This window comes from Periplaneta americana, chromosome 14 (assembly GCF_040183065.1).
Source record: "Periplaneta americana isolate PAMFEO1 chromosome 14, P.americana_PAMFEO1_priV1, whole genome shotgun sequence".
NCBI lineage: Eukaryota > Metazoa > Arthropoda > Insecta > Blattodea > Blattidae > Periplaneta > Periplaneta americana.
The window spans coordinates 416450-437619 of record NC_091130.1 but is presented as its reverse complement, the minus strand read 5'-3'; the positions used below and the strand labels follow the sequence as shown (position 1 = coordinate 437619).

The 21170-nt window shown below is 37.0% G+C and overlaps 1 protein-coding gene across 4 annotated transcripts in view; it reads right to left on the bottom strand.

Moving 5' to 3' along the window:
- The window catches only part of LOC138713040 (uncharacterized), a 106320-nt gene that overhangs the window by 3100 nt on the left and 82050 nt on the right, over window positions 1–21170 (bottom strand). For 3 of the 4 annotated variants that reach the window (XM_069844751.1, XM_069844752.1, XM_069844754.1), the window contains exons 16-23: window positions 19948–20015; window positions 19706–19822; window positions 12763–12996; window positions 11472–11599; window positions 10819–11000; window positions 8427–8569; window positions 8084–8303; window positions 5724–5915 (exon numbers count right to left, since the gene is read on the bottom strand). In XM_069844751.1, the coding sequence (XP_069700852.1) occupies window positions 5724–5915; window positions 8084–8303; window positions 8427–8569; window positions 10819–11000; window positions 11472–11599; window positions 12763–12996; window positions 19706–19822; window positions 19948–20015 (1284 nt within the window). The remainder of the gene's footprint in view (window positions 1–5723; window positions 5916–8083; window positions 8304–8426; window positions 8570–10818; window positions 11001–11471; window positions 11600–12762; window positions 12997–19705; window positions 19823–19947; window positions 20016–21170) is intronic. The other variant, XM_069844753.1, reaches the window with a different exon arrangement.

The window sequence follows — 21170 nt, the reverse complement described above, 5'->3', positions numbered from 1 at the left end:
ATAATAATAATAATAAATTTGATTACATTACATAATTATATTAAGAGAGTCACAGCATATGTTTTTAAGGAGATTAACATTTTGGTGTACCTTGTTGAGTCTAGCCCTGTCCAGAGTGTGCCACGAGTAGAAAAAGGTTGCGGAACACTGCTTTACACTACCAACTGTGAAATCTCGTATAACGTCCTCACTTTCTTGACTGATCCCTTACCAACTTCTGACCGTTTGCAAGGAGAGGGAGAGAGCATAAATAGGGTAAAAACGAAAATTATATTGCGTCTCCCCCTCCCAAAAAACGAAATAATCGTGAATTACCTGGAAAGCAAATTAATCACACGCGAATTATCAGCAGTAGACTATATTTACATGTACGTTACTTAGGTGTAAATTTTTATGATGTTTTATATGGATATATATAAATCTTTTTACCTATTAGGTGTGTTTTCCAAATTATATATAATACATTTTGTCAAAGCTGGCAACCTTTTCATAAAGGAAGCTCAATTAATTACTGAAAAGTTCATTTTAAATAATCAGTCAAGAATGTGAAAGACTACTTTTTTTTTTACTAGTATCAATTATCTTCATCAGACAGCACATTCTGGGTCCTGATACTGAACTTAGGTGTATGTCAGTTGCAGGGAGGTCATTGAACTCATTGCTATGCTGCCTCCATATGCCAAGGGACGCGACATCTTGTTGCTGTGTAAGGACCGAAAATCCGCTGTCTGATCTTAACCAATAATGTTGCTCCCTTGCATGTCCTAATTAATAGTACCGTTGTTACAAAATTATGTAAAAATAATCATAATGGAAGCATTCTACACCAACAGCAGAATAATAGTTTACAGAAATTTGTACAAATTAATGAGAAAGTAAAACAAGATCATGGGTACTCCTCTACATCACGCATCTTCACACAATTCATGTCTGCAATTTGTAGTAATAGTAAATGCTTTATACTAACATTCAAATGACATTAGTGAAATATTTACTGTGCACCCAAAGAAGAAAATTAAACAAATTTACTTTCCATACTGCGCATAAAATGTATTTTTCGTATTCTAAAAATGTAAAATGGACAACTTAATTTAAATAATGTTCAAATGCCTGGACATTAGTCCTTAATTTATATATTGCGCAATGTTAAATAAACATACTTATATTTTGACAAATTAATACAAAACAGATGCTCATATACTACGACAGCTCCCATTACTACCTTGCTAACAACACACTGCAGTATAGGGAAAAAGAGAGGAACTATGTTAACATATTATGGACATTTACCCCCAGAAACCTCTTTATTTCTGTACATAATCACTAGACACCGGATTATATGCAAATGCACATTTAGTTTGTTTTTACTTGTGGTATGGAATTAACTTTTGCAATATGTTTCATGTTCTTCTGTTTCTGTATGTGAAGTTTTAGAGTGCATATAATTGCATATTTCCGATGCTGCTGCATATTTCAGCATTTTTCCATGCATTGAGCATATAATACATGCATTCTTTATTTATTATTTTAAAATTAATATTTAAACGCATTAATGACAAGATAATTAAGTCCTTACCATGGAGGCACCCATAAGGAGCCTCTCTAAGTGTTACTGACAAAATCACGTGATGTTACTGGGGAATAACATTTTTATTTACAGTTGAAAGCGGGAGTGTTTGTAACCCATCCAGAGTTAATGATTACAAAGAAAAATTTACAGACCTTCCATTACTCCCAGAGCCAATACTTCTCTGCTGGGGTACGTGGATTGAAGCTGCTCTCTCTATTCAGATAATTTCAATTCAGTTGGTGCGCTAAATGCAACTAAAGCTTTGTCAATCCAAAGTTCACAGAATACTTGCAAAGGGACTTGGCTTAATGCAGGCATATTTCAAAGTTATAGCTGAAGCCACAAAAAAACTCGAAAAATGTAGTTTGTGTTTACATGAATCTTTATCAATCCTCAAGGAGGTTCAGAATAAACTTCAGAGAGCTCCTTTAAAGTATGCAGAAAAATAAATGATATAAATTGTGCGCGGTTTTAGGGAGAAATCTTGACATTAAAGTTTTATGTTTTGTGGATAAATATCTTCAAGGTGAAAACGTTGTGCTTCCAGAAAAAAATTCTCCAGAGCTAGTAAGTGCTTTCAAATTTTGCCCAGTAATACCTGTAGATGTGAAAAGGTCCTCAGCATACAAACTTGTGTTAAGTGATAAATGTCATACACTTATCCCTAGCATTCGGAGAAAATAATCGTTGTGTACTGCAAATCAAATTACAACGACCAGAATGATGTCTAAAGAAGAGTGTACATTACAAGTACCAAAATGCATAAGCCAGAAATTAAAATTTTTAGTGCATGTTTCGTGAATATTTTTTAAATGATAGAGCATATTTTAAAGATTTTGACAGCATATATGCATGCATATTTTAGATATTTTAGTGCATATAAATCCGATGTCTCATAATCACGTAACAAAGACAGCAATTATGACCCCTTAAGTCAATGACTTCCACTTTGCTGTGTCGGTATCTGGGAGCTCGACCAGTGTTTCAGACTTGTACCACTTTTCCACTATTCTCTCCATTTATAAAGAAGACAATATTAAAATTATTTCTCTCTCTCTTTTAATAATAGACAGTGAGTCACCACAATGTTGCACACTAAGCTCAGCCCAACACACAATGCAAGTCTGCTGGCACTGACGTCGATCTCCATTGGTGACAAAGATGTATTTTCGCCACAGTATGACAACGCATTTTCCTTCTTTATATGTATTTACTGAAAGAAAAGTTGTGTTTACGCAGGTTTTAGGTTACACAATAATCGAAACAATGTTATTGTTAATTCGTTTAATAAGTGGCGAGAAACAGGCTCAGCTCTTGAAAAGAAGAGGAGTTGTCTGCAGCTTGCTGATGGAGTGAGTCCAATGAAGGGTACTTGCCCCTAGCACAACAACAATGTTCTGTAAAATTCATTCCAAATTTCTAACTTTCATCCCTATAAATTGTCTATAGTTCAAAAATTGAATCCAGTAGCGCATACACACAATTTTCTTCTCGGATGTTAGAAGCAATTCATTATGGAATTGTTAATCCAATGCCGTTTTTCAGTGACAAAGCTTGGTTTCACTTCAATGGCTATGTATACACACAATACTCAGCCCTGGAATACCGAAAATCCACATTTTTCTAAGTGTGAGTGTGAGTGTGGTGTGGTGTGGTAGAACGAAAAAATAAATATTTATTAAATACAAATGGTCTTCACCCGTAGTAAATACAGAAAAAATAATTGTATTTTAAATAAACAAGACATAGTAATGAACAAGAGAACATACAATCAAAAGCCTGCACTCTTCATTACCAACATCCTTGCACTCACTACTATGCACTGTGCATTCACTCACTTTCACTGTAATTCTAACTCATTACTCAGACACTGTAACTCACTGCACTGACTGCAGTCACTGTAATTCACACACTTTCACTCTAAATACTGAGGATATTATACTACAGTCTATTAGTGAAATCCTTGAGCCTATTTAAAAAGAAAATTGTGGTTACTGGTAAAGTCTTCAGCAAGTCTGCAGGTAAAGCATTTCAGTCCATGACAGTATGGTTGAGAAATGAAAACTTTCCAAAGTCTGTTCTCCATTTTCATTCCCTCAATTTATGTGAAATGTCATTCCTTGAAGACGAAGGACCTTTTTATTCTATTTATTTATTCTTTTTAAGAATTTCTTTAGAGCGGTATATGAACAACATTTTTTGACTGTCTTCACAAGTTCTCGTAGAACAAAGAAAATAATTATGCACCATTCCTGACCGATCTTGCAGAGGCTGAATAAGAAAAAGTCCATCTAATACAGAAAAATTGCTATATACAGCACTTTTATATTAACAAAGATGGAAAATCATATTTTCAAGAAAATCTCGAAATGTATCATCTCTGGAGCATTGGAAGCACTATTGCTTAAGGCATAGTTTCAGGCACTGGGGGGGGGGGGGGGGGGGGAATGTGAATCAACTATTTCAATTCCACATCACAAATTTTCTCATCAAAATTAGGAATAAACTCGATAACTGGAGGGTGTCTCGCCTGTCAATCACAAGAGAAGAGAGAACCTTCTCCGTTATCTAATGTTTGTAGTGCAATGTAAATGGTACTCGGCCATGTGCAGCTTAGATGGAACGCAATGTTTACTTGCACACGTAAGTTAGTAACTGCAACAGCAAGACTACGAGAAAGTTGCATTTAGCATTTACACACAACACGCCATTCCATCTTTCATAGTTTTAGATCAGCTGTTGAATGTCTGCTATGGAGGGTTCATGAATTGTACGGGAAAGACAAAAAATTGTATAAAGCATTTACTGGAATCTTAGGAAGCAATTTCGATTACATATTGGGAAAATTAACGTCATTAATACAAAACAAAGAAACATTAGTGAGAAAGTTTATATCACAAACAAAATGTCTTGCAGTTAACTGGTAGGCCGAAGTCTGTATGCAGCAATGGAATGCATGTAATGAACCTGAATTGTCCTTTAAGTGGGTCACTGAAATAAGCTATCTGTTTTCTATACCAAAGTGCACTATTTCACGTACAATACCCGAGGTGTGTCAAGCTATTGATGAAGTTTTGAGAGAAGACTATTAAAAGATATTTATGAACTGTACATTTCAGACATTTATATTTCTCTTCAACTGCACGCATTGTCTTCTTCACCTAACATAATTAGGAACATTAAATCCAGACGTTTGAGATGGGCAGGACATGTAGCGCGTATGGGCAAATCCAGAAATGCATATAGAGTGTTAGTTGGAAGGCCAGAGGGAAAAAGACCTTTAGGGAGGCCGAGACGTAGATGGGAGGATAATATTAAAATGGATTTGAGGGAGGTGGGATATGATGATAGAAAATGGATTAATCTTGCTCAGGATAGGGACCAATGACGGGCTTATGTGAGGGCGGCAATGAACCGCCGGGTTCCTTAAAAGCCAGTAAGTAAGTATATTTCTCTTCTCGGAAGCTTTCTGATTTTGTGAACTTTGTTTTTGTTTAACATGTTCAGGTGACTTATTAATCTCAAGTACAATTCTGTTCGTAGCATTTTTCCATTTGTGTTTCTTTAGGTAGTGCATTGTGATGTGCTTCCTCAGCCATATTATAACCTATAAAATACATTAAATTGTTTGTAATCGAGGAAAAGATCATAAAAGATTTAACATGTACACTAGAACCCCAATTTCAGGCAATCTCCTTTTAACGTTTTTTTCATATATAACATTAAATTTTCATAGTCCCAATAATTATTACACACGATTAATGTACCTTTATATCCAATTTTCTTTGCTGTCGAGCCCACACGTATTTTATGTTAAAAGTTTTCTTAAATTATTTTTTTTAGTCTCAACTAACACTGAATGCATTTCGATTCAACAACTTGGCAAGGCTGCTGCTACTGGTGTGGGCCACTTACAGCACTGCAGTCATGCTTGCTGAGGAATGTGGTGTCAGCACTACTACAGTGAAGAGGTGGAACTTCTCCAATCACTTACAGATATTCCATATGAAAAATGTAGATGTTTCTGAATTCGTATAGCAAGATCATTTTTATACATCTGCAAGCATTAACACTGATAATGTGTGCTGGAAAATCAACAAATTATGACACATGTAACATTCACCACATAGCTGTACTAGTTCCTTTCACCTACCTGCATTTCAGACTCAGAGCGACTACCCGAAAATGTCAGCTTCGGCAAGTTCAGAGTGTCGATGTCCACATTGTTCATTTCTAAAAGTTTGAGCAGTAGTTTCTGTATCTCCTCCCTCTTCCTGTTCACAATGTCCTCCGAAAACCATTCCACGAGATTCTTCATTGGCAAATTATAATCCTTGATGGGATCCTGCAAATGAAAACAGATGCATCAAAGAACTGCCACATTGCTCAGTGACACTACACAGTAGGTGCCACGCATACAAAAACGGGTCATCAGAGAAGAACTGCCACACTGCTCAGTGACACTACACAGTAGGTGCCAATCATATGAAAACGGGTCAACAAAGAAGAACGGCCACTGCTCACAAGGAACATCCCCCAAGAGGGGCGTTCGATTGTTCTGAAAATCTAAACATAAGCTAACTGTTAGTCAGTAAGAAACGTGGAAATATTGGCTTTAGTTTTGTACTTTTTTAAAATACCTTAGCTCCAAATTTGCAATTATGCCACTCTAGCATTCAATTCTCGCTAAGCATTGGCCATGCATGATGTCTATACTCTTTATCTCTTGCCTTATCGGTGATAATGTGGATTCGGAACAAAATGGTCTGGGCATCCATCTAAAAATAGCAGCACTTGGCAATGGCTGCTTCTTCACATTCGTCCATGCCGCACACACAATTTTCAGTTCGGAATACATTTTCGAATCTCACAGAAATTTCTCATATTGCAGAATGCAATTTTATTATAATTACCCTGTCATGCCCGAAATGCTCTTCCAATCTGCGAATAACAATTTTGTCTGTCTGAAAAATTAAACATCAAGAGGTTGCACAAATTGTGTTATTTCTGGAGGACGACTTCCGTGGAATGTTATCCAACATCTTTATTATTTCCTCATCCTTAAAAATATATTCATCTTGTCTGGTCACTCCAAGAATCAAAAAGTAATAAGCTGTTATTGGTAACATTAGAAATGAATGCATTCAGCAGCCATTTTTTCACATGATTCTTTATGAATTTACCTGCAGTACTAGCATCTACCACAATATAAAGCAGAGTTTTCCTTGTCAAGATTTCTTTTATTTTAGGCCCAAATCCACCATTTGGTTCTTGGATGCAGATGTAAAGACGTATCCCTAGTGTACTTGATGATGAAATGTGAGACTGATGTCAAAGATTGCACCATCGAAAGAGTGTGGTTCTCGCCAGGGTGTGATAATATTCAACCAGATGTCATCTCATACTCAAAATGAGATTGATCAGTGTTAAATACACAATCGTCGTCAAATGTTGTTTCTGTAATAGTGTTGTGTTCATGGTTCTAACAATTTTTTCCCCTTTTTAATTAAAGTGAACTCCTCTTCTATATCTCTACACGAAACAAATTTTGTAATCTTTCAGGCGGTTATACGATTTTCCTTTCCAAATCTATTAAGAAAATGACTAGAAGCATGGATGTTATAGTTTCTTTTGAGGGGGGGCTGCTATTATTGTCAAGTTCTTTAAATTATAGTCATGAACCTTTAGACCTTGCTGACCGGAAGTCTTGAATGCACTTAGCATTTCTGTTTTTATTCGGCTCAAGATGTGTCGTTTCAGAGATTTCCTTAAGTACTGTAAAGCCCTTTCTACGTATTTTTAGTGCATTGATGTTCTTTTTTTCAGTAGATGCGATAACATGCGTTTGTTTTTCGCTTTTGCTTTTAAAATTTCATAATATTCACTGATTTTCTTTATTGTCGAACCTTTTGAACTGTCAAGTTCAAACTCACTCGTGGATGGAGTCAGTTCAAATTCTCATTACATAACAAGATCTTCAACTACAACACTATTTCCCGAATCAATGTCAATCAATGGAACAGAGATGTCACTTCCATATTTTAGGCCACTTACAAAATTTTAATCTTCAACTCATTCTCTATTAATATCACCATCCTGTATGTCTTTTCAATTTTTGTTTCAGAATATACACGACACAAACAGCGTTAATTCACTTCATACTGAATGCCTCTCCAAATCAGTTCAATGAGAAGGTATAAAATACCAGAGAATGGACGAAATATGGATATTAAATGGGGAAGAAAGTTTAAAGAACACTGCTACTAGTATTCTGTACACCAATCATTTACAATACAACTGGTTCTTGTCCAGTATGTACTGTCGAAATGACAGCAAGTAATAACGAAACAGGCGAAGCTTACCTTACCGACTAGGTTCAGTAAGACAGGACGAAGTCTATTACGATTTCAGCTCCACTATCTCGAAAGACGCGAAAAACCTTCTCATTGATTATTATTACAGATTTTCAGAACAATCGAGTGCCCTCGTTGGGGAGTAGGTGCCAAGTGTTACCTGGAAGAAACTCTCCACATACTGCAGAACATACACCCCGCAGTCTGTGAAGTTGGTCTGCTGCGGGACCCGGGGAGTGCTGCCCTTTATTGTGTCTTTGTTGAATTCCCGGTCCTTCCCTTCCTTGACTTTGTACTCGATGCGAAGGTAGTCCCTCAGTGTAGCCACCACACGTGACCTACTTGCTCCCGCCAGAGAGTCAAATATCAGAATACATGGCCTGCAACAAGAGTTGATTCATACTGTGACACCTCAGCAACTCAATTCTATTACATATTTCTCTAACAAAAGCCTAGTAAAATACTAGAGATGCAGTGTCTGGATTAGTTTGTTATCTTCTTACTGTTTGATGGGTTCCCGGACTGGCTTGGCAGCCTTTCCTCTTGGTTTGGCTTGAGGCGGCGGCTGCTCTTCATGTGCAGGGTCAGAAAACAGCTGGTGCTTCTCCACAGGCGGGGCCTCAGGCTGACTGTTTGAAATATTGTCCTGTAAATAAACAAAAACAACAAATTGTTTTTTTGACTACCAATTCTTGTTCAAATTCATTCATTCTGTTCTGCCCAAGGGCAGGTCTTTCACTGCAAATTCGGCTTCCTCCAATCTTTCCTATTTTCTGCCTTTCTCTTAGTCTCCGCATATGATCCATACACTACCTTAATGTCGTCTAATCTGACATCTTCTTCTGCCCCGAACTCTTCTCCTGTTCACAATTCCTTCCAGTGCATCCTTCAGTAACAGTTTATTCTCAGCCAGTAATCCAGCCAATTCCTTTTTCTCTTCCTGATCAGTTTCAGCATCATTCTTTCTTCACCCACTCTTTCCAACACAGCTTCGTTTCTTATTCTGTCTGCCCATTTCACATGCTCCGTTTTTCTCATATCCACATTTCAAATGCTAGTAGTTTCTCTTCACTTCTTCGTAATGTCCATGTTTCTGTCCCATACAAAGCACTTCCTTGGTCTCTTCCTTAACTCTTGTTCGTATAATAATATCATCATCATCATCATCTCTTAGCAAAAAATTCCGTTTAAATAAAGAGGAAGGAACATCTTAGCAGAGCATGTCATTGAGAGTGTAGCAGGTCTACATGTCATTTTCTTCCACATTGCTTCCAGGAAGCCATGACGTAAAACGTAGTGAGATGACACACTGCTTTGCAACCAGAGCTTGCAATGTTAACTCTTTACAGTACAGTGCAGTACATGTATGTTTTAAAATGTATTACATGTTATAATTTTGTGAATTTCTAATTTGTTTCTGGGATTGATTTTGGCATGAAAGTTACTAAATTTGATCAGCAACATACGGACAGAACTCTAGAATATTTGATATGAATGAAAGTAAAAACATTACTGGTAAACACTGTTCAATGATAGATTAAAAGTGAAACAATTAAAACTGCCTAGACCACACTTGTCTATTCAGTCCACATATACAAACGAACAGAACCTATAATAGAAAACTGAACTGTGATACTTAAGATGTGGTTGTGGTGACCACAAAGCATTCTTTTGTTTTTCATGTACACTGTGATGAGTGGACAACCACTAGTGTTTCAGACATAAAGCACTTAGATGATAAATGCAACAATAAGAAGTGTCTACAATATTTGTTACTAGCTAGAAGATCATTAGGGAAGTCGCTACTCAAGCACATTGCAGAATAAACATCATGAAGTGGATAAAAATAATATTGTATTAAAATACTTCTTTTTTATTAAAGGTAAAAACTGTGTATTAGGAAAAAGTGTAGACAGTGCAATAGATAATATAGCACAAGATTTTTGAAATACAAACTACATTTTGGAATTACAAATTTCCTCGTTCTTAGCATGTCAATATTTATTTTCAAAACGAAAGGCAATTAAACCGTTTTACTTTGTTTTTTAAATCTGTGCTTCAGTGGCTGGCCATGATAATATCTTTGAAAAATATTGGAGTGCAAGAGGACAAATGACTTTATTGTCAAACACCTGGCATTAGAAAACAACTACAACAACTTGTTAAGTTTTGTAATTCTTAAGGAGGCAGGTTATTAATAAATAATTTCGAGGGAAAAATTGTTCCGGGGCCGGGTATCGAATCCAGGACCTTTGGTTAAACGGAGCAATGCTCTACCAACTGAGCTACCCAGGAACCCTACCAGACACCGACCCAATTTTTCCTTCTATATCCACAGACCTCAAAGTGGGCTGACAATCGTCACGCAACCAACATTGAGTGCACACCAACTCTGTGCAACTTAAATTGTGGTTTTCTGTTAACGAACAGTTATGTGTATTTGCATGTTATTAATACTCTTCATTATAATTCATAAAAAAAGGGGCAGGAGTGTTGAAGTTTACAGTATCAACCAAACATCTCATACATCTTTGCTATATTTTTTCCTTGAAATGTAGAACATTCGTAGACACCAAAGCAACTTCAAGAGACATTGTTATGGTAAGTATTACAGTTCAATGCACAGAATATAGTTCAGATCCGGGTTTGAAAAGAAATAAATCTATCTTCTGCACAGAGCATATGTTATGTGCTGAAGGTTGGATAATATCTCAAGAGAGCCAGCTGACATACGCATTCCGTTCTTATACAATCAGCGTAACATTTTTTTTAGCTGTATCAAATGACACAGTTCAAAATTCAATCCTGGCTATAAATATTTCGATCACAAGGAGGAAAGTAATACGTGACAAGTTAACTTGGCAACACTGCCTCAAATGAAAGCGATCTACTCACACATACACATACCTCCTCCTCGCTGGTTCCTTGCTCCATCTCGTCGTCGTCAGCTTCTGCCTCGTCCCTGTCTGAACCTTCCTCGCCACAAGTGTCCAGTGTGATTGTCGCCGTTGGCTTGATCGGTGTGATTGTTGTGGAACCAATCTGAAGAGTCCCCTTCATGCAGTCTTCAACAGTGCCTGTGATCCAATACATATCACATCAAGATAAACTTAGTCATTGCTAAGATTCAGGCTGAGATCGAACCTACTTTGTCTTCAAAGAAAATTAATGCTACACAATTAATGTTTCAACAACCAACACCAGAGAACAACTAATTTTCACTTTCATCTCTCATAGTTTGCACCTTTCAGCTTTGCCATTATTTGTTACAATTGCCCAGGCTCTTTCTTCCAGTATCTTGTTCTCAGCCAGTTATGTGCATTTAGCCATTTTTAATGGTTCAATGCATAGAATTCCTTTTCACCTGAAAAATCTTCGAAAGGTAATGCTTTCTGATATCAATTATCTGTAATGCAAAACACCAAATCTAAATTTATTCTTATTTCTATTCATAAATTTATAGAAATGTACGACATGCTGAAAATATTCCTTAGTTGAAAGATGACACAAACACAGTGAGCTAACATGCATTCAATTATCTTACTTACCTGCATTTTTTTTCGGAATGGCTTTCTTAGGTTTTCTGACAGGTGGTAAAACTATAGGTGTGTCGTCAGAGAATCGCACACTTCCTTTCAGGCCAGGGAAGCAGATGATCGCAAGGAACCAGTGACAGCTGTAACAAACAATTACACATCACTTCTGATCACAAGGAACCAGAGACAGCTGTAACAAACAATTACACATCACTTCTGATCGCAAGGAACCAGTGACAGCTGTAACAAACAATTACACATCACTTCTGATCACAAGGAACCAGTGACAGCTGTAACAAACAATTACACATCACTTCTGATCGCAAGGAACCAGTGACAGCTGTAACAAACAATTACACATCACTTCTGATCACAAGGAACCAGTGACAGCTGTAACAAACAATTACACATCACTTCTGATCACAAGGAACCAGTGACAGCTGTAACAAACAATTACACATCACTTCTGATCGCAAGGAACCAGTGACAGCTGTAACAAACAATTACACATCACTTCTGATCACAAGGAACCAGTGACAGCTGTAACAAACAATTACACATCACTTCTGATCACAAGGAACCAGGAACAGCTGTAACAAACAATTACACATCACATCTGATCACAAAAAACCAGTGACAGCTGTAACAAACAATTACACATCACATCTGATCACAAGAAACCAGAGACAGCTGTAACAAACAATTACACATCACATCTGATCACAAGAAACCAGAGACAGCTGTAACAAACAATTACACATCACATCTGATCACAAGGAACCAGTGACAGCTGTAACAAACAATTACACATCACATCTGATCACAAGAAACCAGAGACAGCTGTAACAAACAATTACACATCACATCTGATCACAAGGAACCAGTGACAGCTGTAACAAACAATTACACATCACATCTGATCACAAGAAACCAGAGACAGCTGTAACAAACAATTACACATCACATCTGATCACAAGGAACCAGTGACAGCTGTAACAAACAATTACACATCACATCTGATCACAAGAAACCAGAGACAGCTGTAACAAACAATTACACATCATATCTGATCACAAGGAACCAGTGACAGCTGTAACAAACAATTACACATCACATCTGATCACAAGGAACCAGAGACAGCTGTAACAAACAATTACACATCACATCTGATCACAAGGAACCAGAGACAGCTGTAACAAACAATTACACATCACATCTGATCACAAGGAACCAGTGACAGCTGTAACAAACACGTACACATCACATCTCATATGTTTCTCTGGGCATTGCTGTGCGTACTTACTGTTCGTTGATGGGTATGATAATGAAGTCCTTCTTGAAGATATTCACGTTCTTGGTCCAGCTCTTCACTCTGCTGTGCCTCTTCTCTGCAGGCGACAATTTCGGGTCGTCTTCAACTGGATGTGAGCGTCTGAGTGACTTGGCAGGGCGAGTTGTTAAGCGTTTGTAGAAGAAAGAGCTGAACACGTGAGTGCGAGCCTGATCAGCCTCGCTCAAAACGGACAGTGTCAGGTACCTGCGGGAACCACACAGTTGCTTCAGCTCATGAAATCATTGTCACTTTTTTCACATTCATAAATATAAATGAATGACTATTTTTTTTAAATTAATAATTCATCTCATCCTACATGTTTAATCATATTTATTAAAGGCTACATACATAATTGACTTACACAAAAACAAAATTTCTTAAATGAACAATGAAAGAGTAATGGAACGGAGAAAAATTCTCTCCGGCGCCGGGATTTGAACCCGGGTTTTCAGCTCTACGTGCTGATGCTTTATCCACTAAGCCACGCCGGATACAACCCCGATGCCGGTTAGAATCGTCTCAGATTAAGCTCCAACTCTTGGGTTCCCTCTAGTGGCCACCCTCTGCACTACGTCATAGATGTCTATGAACACAGGGCCGAAGTCCACACGTGTTGAGGTGCACTCGAATGAGTGACTAGTTGGCCGGGATCCGACAGTATAGGCGCCGTCTTAAATCACGAAGTGATTTATTACGCATACCATATATATTTTAATGTACCGAAGTACATATATTTCCATGCAGATATTCTGCGCCTATACCGTCGGATCCCGGCCAACTAGTCACTCATTCGAGTGCACCTCAGCACATGTGTGGACTTCGGTCCTGCGTTCATAGACATCTATGACGTAGTGCAGAGGGTGGCCACTAGAGGGAACCCAAGAGTTGGAGCTTAATCTGAGACGATTCTAACCGGCGTCGGGGTTGTATCCGGCGAGGCTTAGTGGATAAAGCATCAGCACATAGAGCTGAAAACCCGGGTTCAAATCCTGGCGCCGGAGAGAATTTTTCTCCATTCCATTACTCTTTCATCGTATGATGACGCAGAATATCTGCATGGAAATACTATATGTACTTCGGTACATTAAAATATATATTAAATGAACAAGATTAGGTTGTCTTCAATAAATATGAATGGAACACTTAGAAAGGGAAAGGAACTCAGGTAATGATAATAGAAAACCGAGAGAGGGAGAGATATGACGTGAATTTTGCTACATAAGGAAAGGTTACAGTCTTAGAAACTGGTGCTTGAGGGGGGTGAAGTAGGATTAGGTGGTATCAGACAGAACAGTAGGAAGTAGTCTATAAGAAAAATATAGGAAAGTGCAGTAAAGTGAAATAGAGTCCTAGGAACAACTGGATAATACTCACGGCAGACGAATATCGATAGTGGACGTTACTCGCCGGCCACTAGTCACCAGGCCGTACCGAGCCGTGCCAAACAAAACACAATCGAAATGGTGGTAGTAAAATTCGCGACTATATTCTTAAATAATTCACTGCATTAGTCAAGAGCAAGGTTTTATGTAGTACAACGGCGGTGTTTTGAACGCATTAAAAGAAATGCAGATGTAGTAAGATCTTAAAGTGGGCTATCACAAGGAAATGAATATGAAAAAAGGCGTGTTTGATGGAATATCATTCAAATGACGGAAAGTAAATTTGCGGTTAATGTTCCCCAAAGCGTTAAGTACGTAATTATGACCGCGTTGCCGTTTTATTTCTGGCGTAGAGAAAAATAGCCTGCCTTTTACGAAAAAAAATTTAGGGTCCATGAAATTATTCACCGCTTTCATTATAGGCCTATTATTGTTTATCAATATTACGAAACAAAAACTGTCATAAAGGCCATGACCGAATACAAAACATCGATACGAAAGAGATAAACACATTCGGCCGTAATAAAACAAAAGAAAATTCGACAGATATTTTAGTTCGAGATAAAATGGACACTTTAGAAGACATTGTAAAACGTTTCCAGAAGGATATGACAGAAAGGTACAATTCTTGCGTCGGATCTTACAACAGATCAACAATAGGCAATGAAGGTAAACCCAACAGAAAATTTTTCGTAATATTATTCACTGATATTCAAATGAGTGTCAAATTTCTTCAGGAAGTGGGTCTTATGAAAACTTCTGCCAAATGCAAAAAATGTGGAATCCAAATGAAACTCAACACGAAATGCGATAAATGGCGATGTAACAAAAAGAATTGCAATACGCAGTTGACTACAAGATACGAGTCATTGTTCAACAACAGCAACTTAACATATGAAGAAATCATGTTCCTGCTATATGAAATCCTCAATAATACGCCCGGGAATAACATAAAACAAGAGTACAATTTTTATGACCATACTCTCAGTAAGTGGAGATCCCTTGTAAGATCTGTGTTAATTTTCTATGTAGAAATGTCTTCCACCCAAATTGGCGGTCCAGGGAAAGTCATCGAAATAGATGAGAGTAAATTTGGTAAACAAAAATACTACAAAGGTCGTTATGTACAGGGACAGTGGGTCTTTGGAGGTGTCGAACGTGGTACCGGACTGTGTTTTTTAGTGCCAATAGAGGACCGTAGTGAACAAACACTCCTAAAACCAATAAAAAAGTGGGTAAAACCAGGAACAACTATCATCTCAGACTGTTGGAAATCATATAACAACATAAGTGAACATGGTTTTAATCATCTAACAGTCAACCACTCCGTACAATTTGTGAACAAATTATCTGGTGCACACACAAATACGATTGAGTCAACTTGGCGCCATGTAAAAGCTTCGCTCCCCCAATACCACCGGCGCAAAAGTGAATTTACAGGCTACCTAGCAACTTACATATTCAACAAGGAATGCAGTGCAAAAGAAGAAAGCCGAATGCTAAAATTCATCCATCTAGCATCCTGTATCCAGTGGGACTAGAAATAAAAACTGATATTGCAACCACGCTCCTGTGAAATCCCTCCTAATTACGTCTTTATCTTAAAATTACTGTACAGCCCTCGGTTTTCTGTCACTTAGCTATCCCTCAAGAAACCCATTCTAACCTCATAGTAGTCCTCGGTCTCCTGTCACGAATCTATTCTCTCATCAAACCCACTCTAACCTTGTCACATTCTTCGGTCTCCTGTAACATTATTATGCTGTAATTTTTCATGAAATCAATCCAGTTTTACCTTACATCGGCAAGTTACAGAATTATAACACTAACAATACATTGTTTAATGAAAAGTTTGTTTAAAGTTCTATTTTTCCAAATAAGTAAAATTTTCTATAATTTTAACTACTACATGAACAATTGAAATCAAATTTTATGTTGAAATAAAAAAGGTTCATCAAATACATGAAAACAATATTTATATTACATAATGTGTAAATAAACTTCATGTTAAAATCTTCTGTCACTTCCCCATCCCTAACCTAAACTATCCTAACATATCCTAACCTAACCTATCCTAACCCAATCTAATCTATCCTAAACTAACCTAACCCAACCTAACCTAGCCTAACCTAACCCAACCTATCCTATCCTAACCTATCCTAACCTATTATATCCTAACCTATCCTAACCCAACCTAATTTATTCTAAACTAACCTAACCCAACCTAACCTATCCTAATCTAACCCAACCTATCCTATCCTAACCTAATCTATCCTAACCTAACCTATCCTAACCCAACCAAACCTATCCTAACCTAACCCAACCCAACCTAACCTATCCTAACCTAACCTAACCTATCCTAACCTTACCCAACCCAACCAAACTTAACCTAACCCAACCTAACCTAACCTTCTCCCATTCCTCGACCTCATATCACTTATCACATGCGGCTCGCGACAGGATATTGCCTGTCTGCGCATGCGCGGACTTGGCTAATAAAAACCTAAACTAACCAAACCTAACCTTCGTATATCCAAGGTCTGTAACCGGAACAAGAAGGGATCTCAATCATTTAATCTTCAATGTACACGCGAAAATAATTTCAAGGATCACGCTTCCACTGCATGAGAGGTCCGCGTATGCGCTACAGCAAAACTGTTTCTGTCGCGAGCCTCTCATCTAAGCCACTCGTCATAATTTACCCGCAATATTTGCGCAAATACACCTTGTACCTAACAGTGGTGCTTAACATTTAATAAAAAAAACAAATATAGCAAAACTGTTTTGTCTCGAAACTCTCATCTAAGTCATGTAATAAGTTTCAAACAATTATAAAATACGATAATTTGGTCCAGGGAGCATCCGTTTTTGATGCAAAGATAATTCGTTTGGCTTGTTTCTTAAATGAAATTACGAAATGGCGTTCCTGTGCTTAAGTCACGTAATCTACTTGCAATATATTTGCGCAAATATACCTTGTAGCTAACAGTGGTGCTATCTCTCAGTAATGTTCAGAACGAAGGAGGCACAGAAAGAAAATAAACAAATTTCTCTCTCTAATGACGCCACACACCAACATCGTGTTCTTATGTTGGCGAGATTGTGTATTTAGTAAAATTTGGCGCTAAACGTAACGGCACGGTTCAATGATACCATGGGAATTCTCCAGTATAGCGGAGTCCTATTAACAGTGACAAAAGAAAGAGGAATAAGTGAGTTATTGTAGTGTAATACTTACTTACTTACAAATGGCTTTTAAGGAACCCGAAGGTTCATTGCCGCCCTCACATAAGCTCGCCAGCGGTCCCTATCCTGTGCAAGATTAATCCAGTCTCTATCATCATACCCCACCTCCCTCAAATCCATTTTAATATTATCCTCCCATCTACGTCTCGGCCTCCCTAAAGGTCTTTTTCCCTCCGGTCTCCCAACTAACACTCTATATGCATTTCTGGATTCACCCATACGTGCTACATGCCCTGCCCATCTCAAACGTCTGGATTTAATGTTCCTAATTATGTCAGGTGAAGAATACAATATTGTAGTGTAATAGTGTATAAAAGTGAAATGAACTTAGATCTGAAGGTCAGTTACGAAAGAAAGAACTTTGGAGCTGGAAAAACACTGTTTACTTATCAGCAGTGCTTTTGTTCTGGAGAAAAAGGTGGTGGAACTCTGTGTAGAATATTTTATAGCGGACTGGCAGATGATTACTGTCCAGTGCACAGGAATTTTGTCGTTCCTAACCTACTTTTCGTCCAACTAAAACCTTCAAGGGCTAAGCGGAATTCAAAGAGAATTTATGTTACTATTCACACATTTTTCGGTTCCATGATGAAAAATGTAACAAAAAGGTGTTGGTGCATTCCACCAGAAAAAAGCACTGGCTATCAGTACAAGATTATGACAATACTGAGAAGAAAGTCTTTTATTAATATTGCCACTTAAGGTGATTTTCTTACTTCATCACATGGTGTATGACACCCCCCCCCCCCTTATATTTTAAATTTTCAATGACAAATGAACATTTTATTTCAAAAGAACTTTAAATTAAAAGGTGTTACATATAATGTAAACTCAATTAGGCCCACACTCCTTTGATATCAAGTTTCTTATCAGTTTTATAAAACATTCTGCAACCTTTAATTTCAACAACTGATGTACATAGCTTGCATAAAATCTGCTTCAGTTTCACATATGATGTGTCTTCTTCATTGATTTTAGAAGGCAATCCATAACTGCGACATATTATTTTAACATAATCTTCATCTACAGAACTTTGGAATATATCTGAAACTTCGGTTATAATAGCATCAAATAATAATAATACAAAGTTGCTACTTTAATATCCATAGACATTAATTCACCCCTTTTCTTGAAAGAAACTCTATCTGCTGACTCATCAATGACTATACTATGCATGAAGGAATTCTTAGGAACCGACTTTGAAGTCAAAGGGGTAATAATCATATCTGGCCTCCTTGCTTAAAAAGAAAGTAACAACTTTTCCTTCTTATATGGTAGACTTAATGCAGTGTACTTATGTTAAGCCTATCCCTTTTATTTCGCCATCGTACTTAAATTGAGTCTGCCATGATACACTGAAGCAATCAAACACAAAGGCATATGTTTAGGGTGACCAGATTCACATCGATAAAAAAAAAAAGAGGACAGAAAATATGTATTTAGACTTAGGCTTAGGCCTATATTATACTTTAAATTACGTCATTATCTATTTTATTACAAAATATTTACAATACAGATTTAGGCTTATATCATACTTGAAAGTATTAATATCTATTTTATTACAAAATAATAATAATAATAATAATAATAATAATAATAATAATAATACTTTTACAGTTAGTTACAATATGAAAGTCAAGGGAACTATAATATTAAAGAGGACAGAAAATATCTACATACATGATGTCAATATATATTTTATTACAACATACTTACGAAACCTTAATGATATAAAATTATTTTACAGTAAGCTACATGTGAAAGCAACGACAATAAAAAATAGGAGCAAAGAAAGTTATGATCGTTGGCAAAGAATATATTTCGTCGATGCTGCTGCCACCTACAGTCAAATTACTTGTAAAGGGGGTCAAATCAAATAATTTCAAAATAACAGGCCTACAAGTTACGAAAAGGAGGCCATTTCTTGATTTTTAAAAAATCCGCCCAGACCCCAGACAAAGGCCTAAAAGGAGGACATGTCTGGATAAAAGAGGACGTCTGGTCACCCTACATGTTAGGGCAAATCTAAAACTTTGTGGTTGACACACATTGGAAGTAATTTTGTTTCTTGCTTTCTAATTTCAAGATTAAACTGTTGATTAATCGATTAAATTCAAATCGTTAATCAATTAAATATTTTAATCGATCGACAGCCCTACTCGAAACCAAACTGGTAACAGATCATACCAAGTGGTTCAACCAAAAAGGTGTGAAATTACAAACACTAATTATCTTTAAATACATATATTTTCCAAAATTTCTGCACAAGTGCGAATGATACTCACTTTAGATAGAAGTCAATAATGACATCATTAAGGAATTGATCTTCTCCCAAGCAGGCGTAGTCTTCAGTGTTTATAGGAATTCCACCTTTAGAGGGGGGTGGTGGGTACACCAAGATTCTAGAACAAAGCAATCAGATTAGGAGCAACAGTTGTATTGCACATCACAGGCCTCTAGCCTCATCTACTGAAGATTATAAATACTTCCAGAGAAGACTGGCATAAAAGTCAACAGAAGAACTCACGTCTGAATCTCGTCCTTCATCTTCAGAGGCGACGACATACCAATTGCCTTTTTCATCATGTTTTGAACCTGAAACATGAACATGTATAACACAACACATTTAGTTATGCGTTCTTATTGTTGTCACAGAAAACAAAGTAATCTCTAAAACCTTCACTAAGGTAGGTCTATACTGAAACAGGTAGTATGACAATCATATAAATATCTGCAGTAGCTTTGGTCTTAATAACATTTCAACAGTATCTCTGAAAAGAAAAAAATGTGTGGAGCCTTACCTAACTATACTACGTGATGACAGCACTATTCTTTCTTGTAATAGTACGGCCCGGTTTCTTCAACCTTTGTTAAAATGCACCTAACATAGCATTAATTAACTGTAAGTTAAAAGTATAAATTGCTGTTAAAAATATTGCGTTTCTTCAACTTTACATTTCACATTTTAACATTCTGTTGTTAACACTCTGTTGGCACCAGAGATTCTAGAGTTTAACCATAACCTATAACCAAGTACAGGCTCAATTCTCTTTTCTGAACTCTGACAGTTGCGATTCTCGCTTGTTTCCGTTGTTTGATTCAGAGAGGATAGAAGTCTTTCTATTCTCTCAGGTTTGACTTATGCTTCTTCCCATCATGTGTATCACAGTAGCATGGATTGGCATATTGCTGTATTGGTATTCCTGTTGTTAAATAAAAAGAAATCATCGGACTAATTTCTCTTCTGCTGGCAACAATTTCGCAGTATAAACCAATTAATGACAATAAATAAACAAACAGATCTATGTTGAAAGCGAAAAGTAAGGCTTGGCAGAAAGTAGCCTATACCTTTGTATGAACTTCTGGTCTGTCAAATCACTCAAATCATCTGCTGTGTTTATGTATTCAAGGATATCATTTTCTAAATAATCGAGATATAAAAGTTCAGCATCTAATGCACCAGCCATATTGAATATTTCTATGCTAACAGAGAGTTAAATGATTTAACTGCATGAAGTTGAGCAGTTAAATTAACGTGGGTTTTAACAGCTGTTAGTACTAACAATAGTTGAGAAAATGCTTCAACTGTTAAGTTTACAGTTAAAACGGAATAATACACTGTTATAATTTAACAAAGGTTGAAGAAACCGGGCCTAAGACCTGTAAACCAGGGTGAATTCTCTGCGCAAGCTTGTATGCTTGAAGAATAAAATTCAGAAAATTTTGACTGTCAATATACTTGTTTTATTT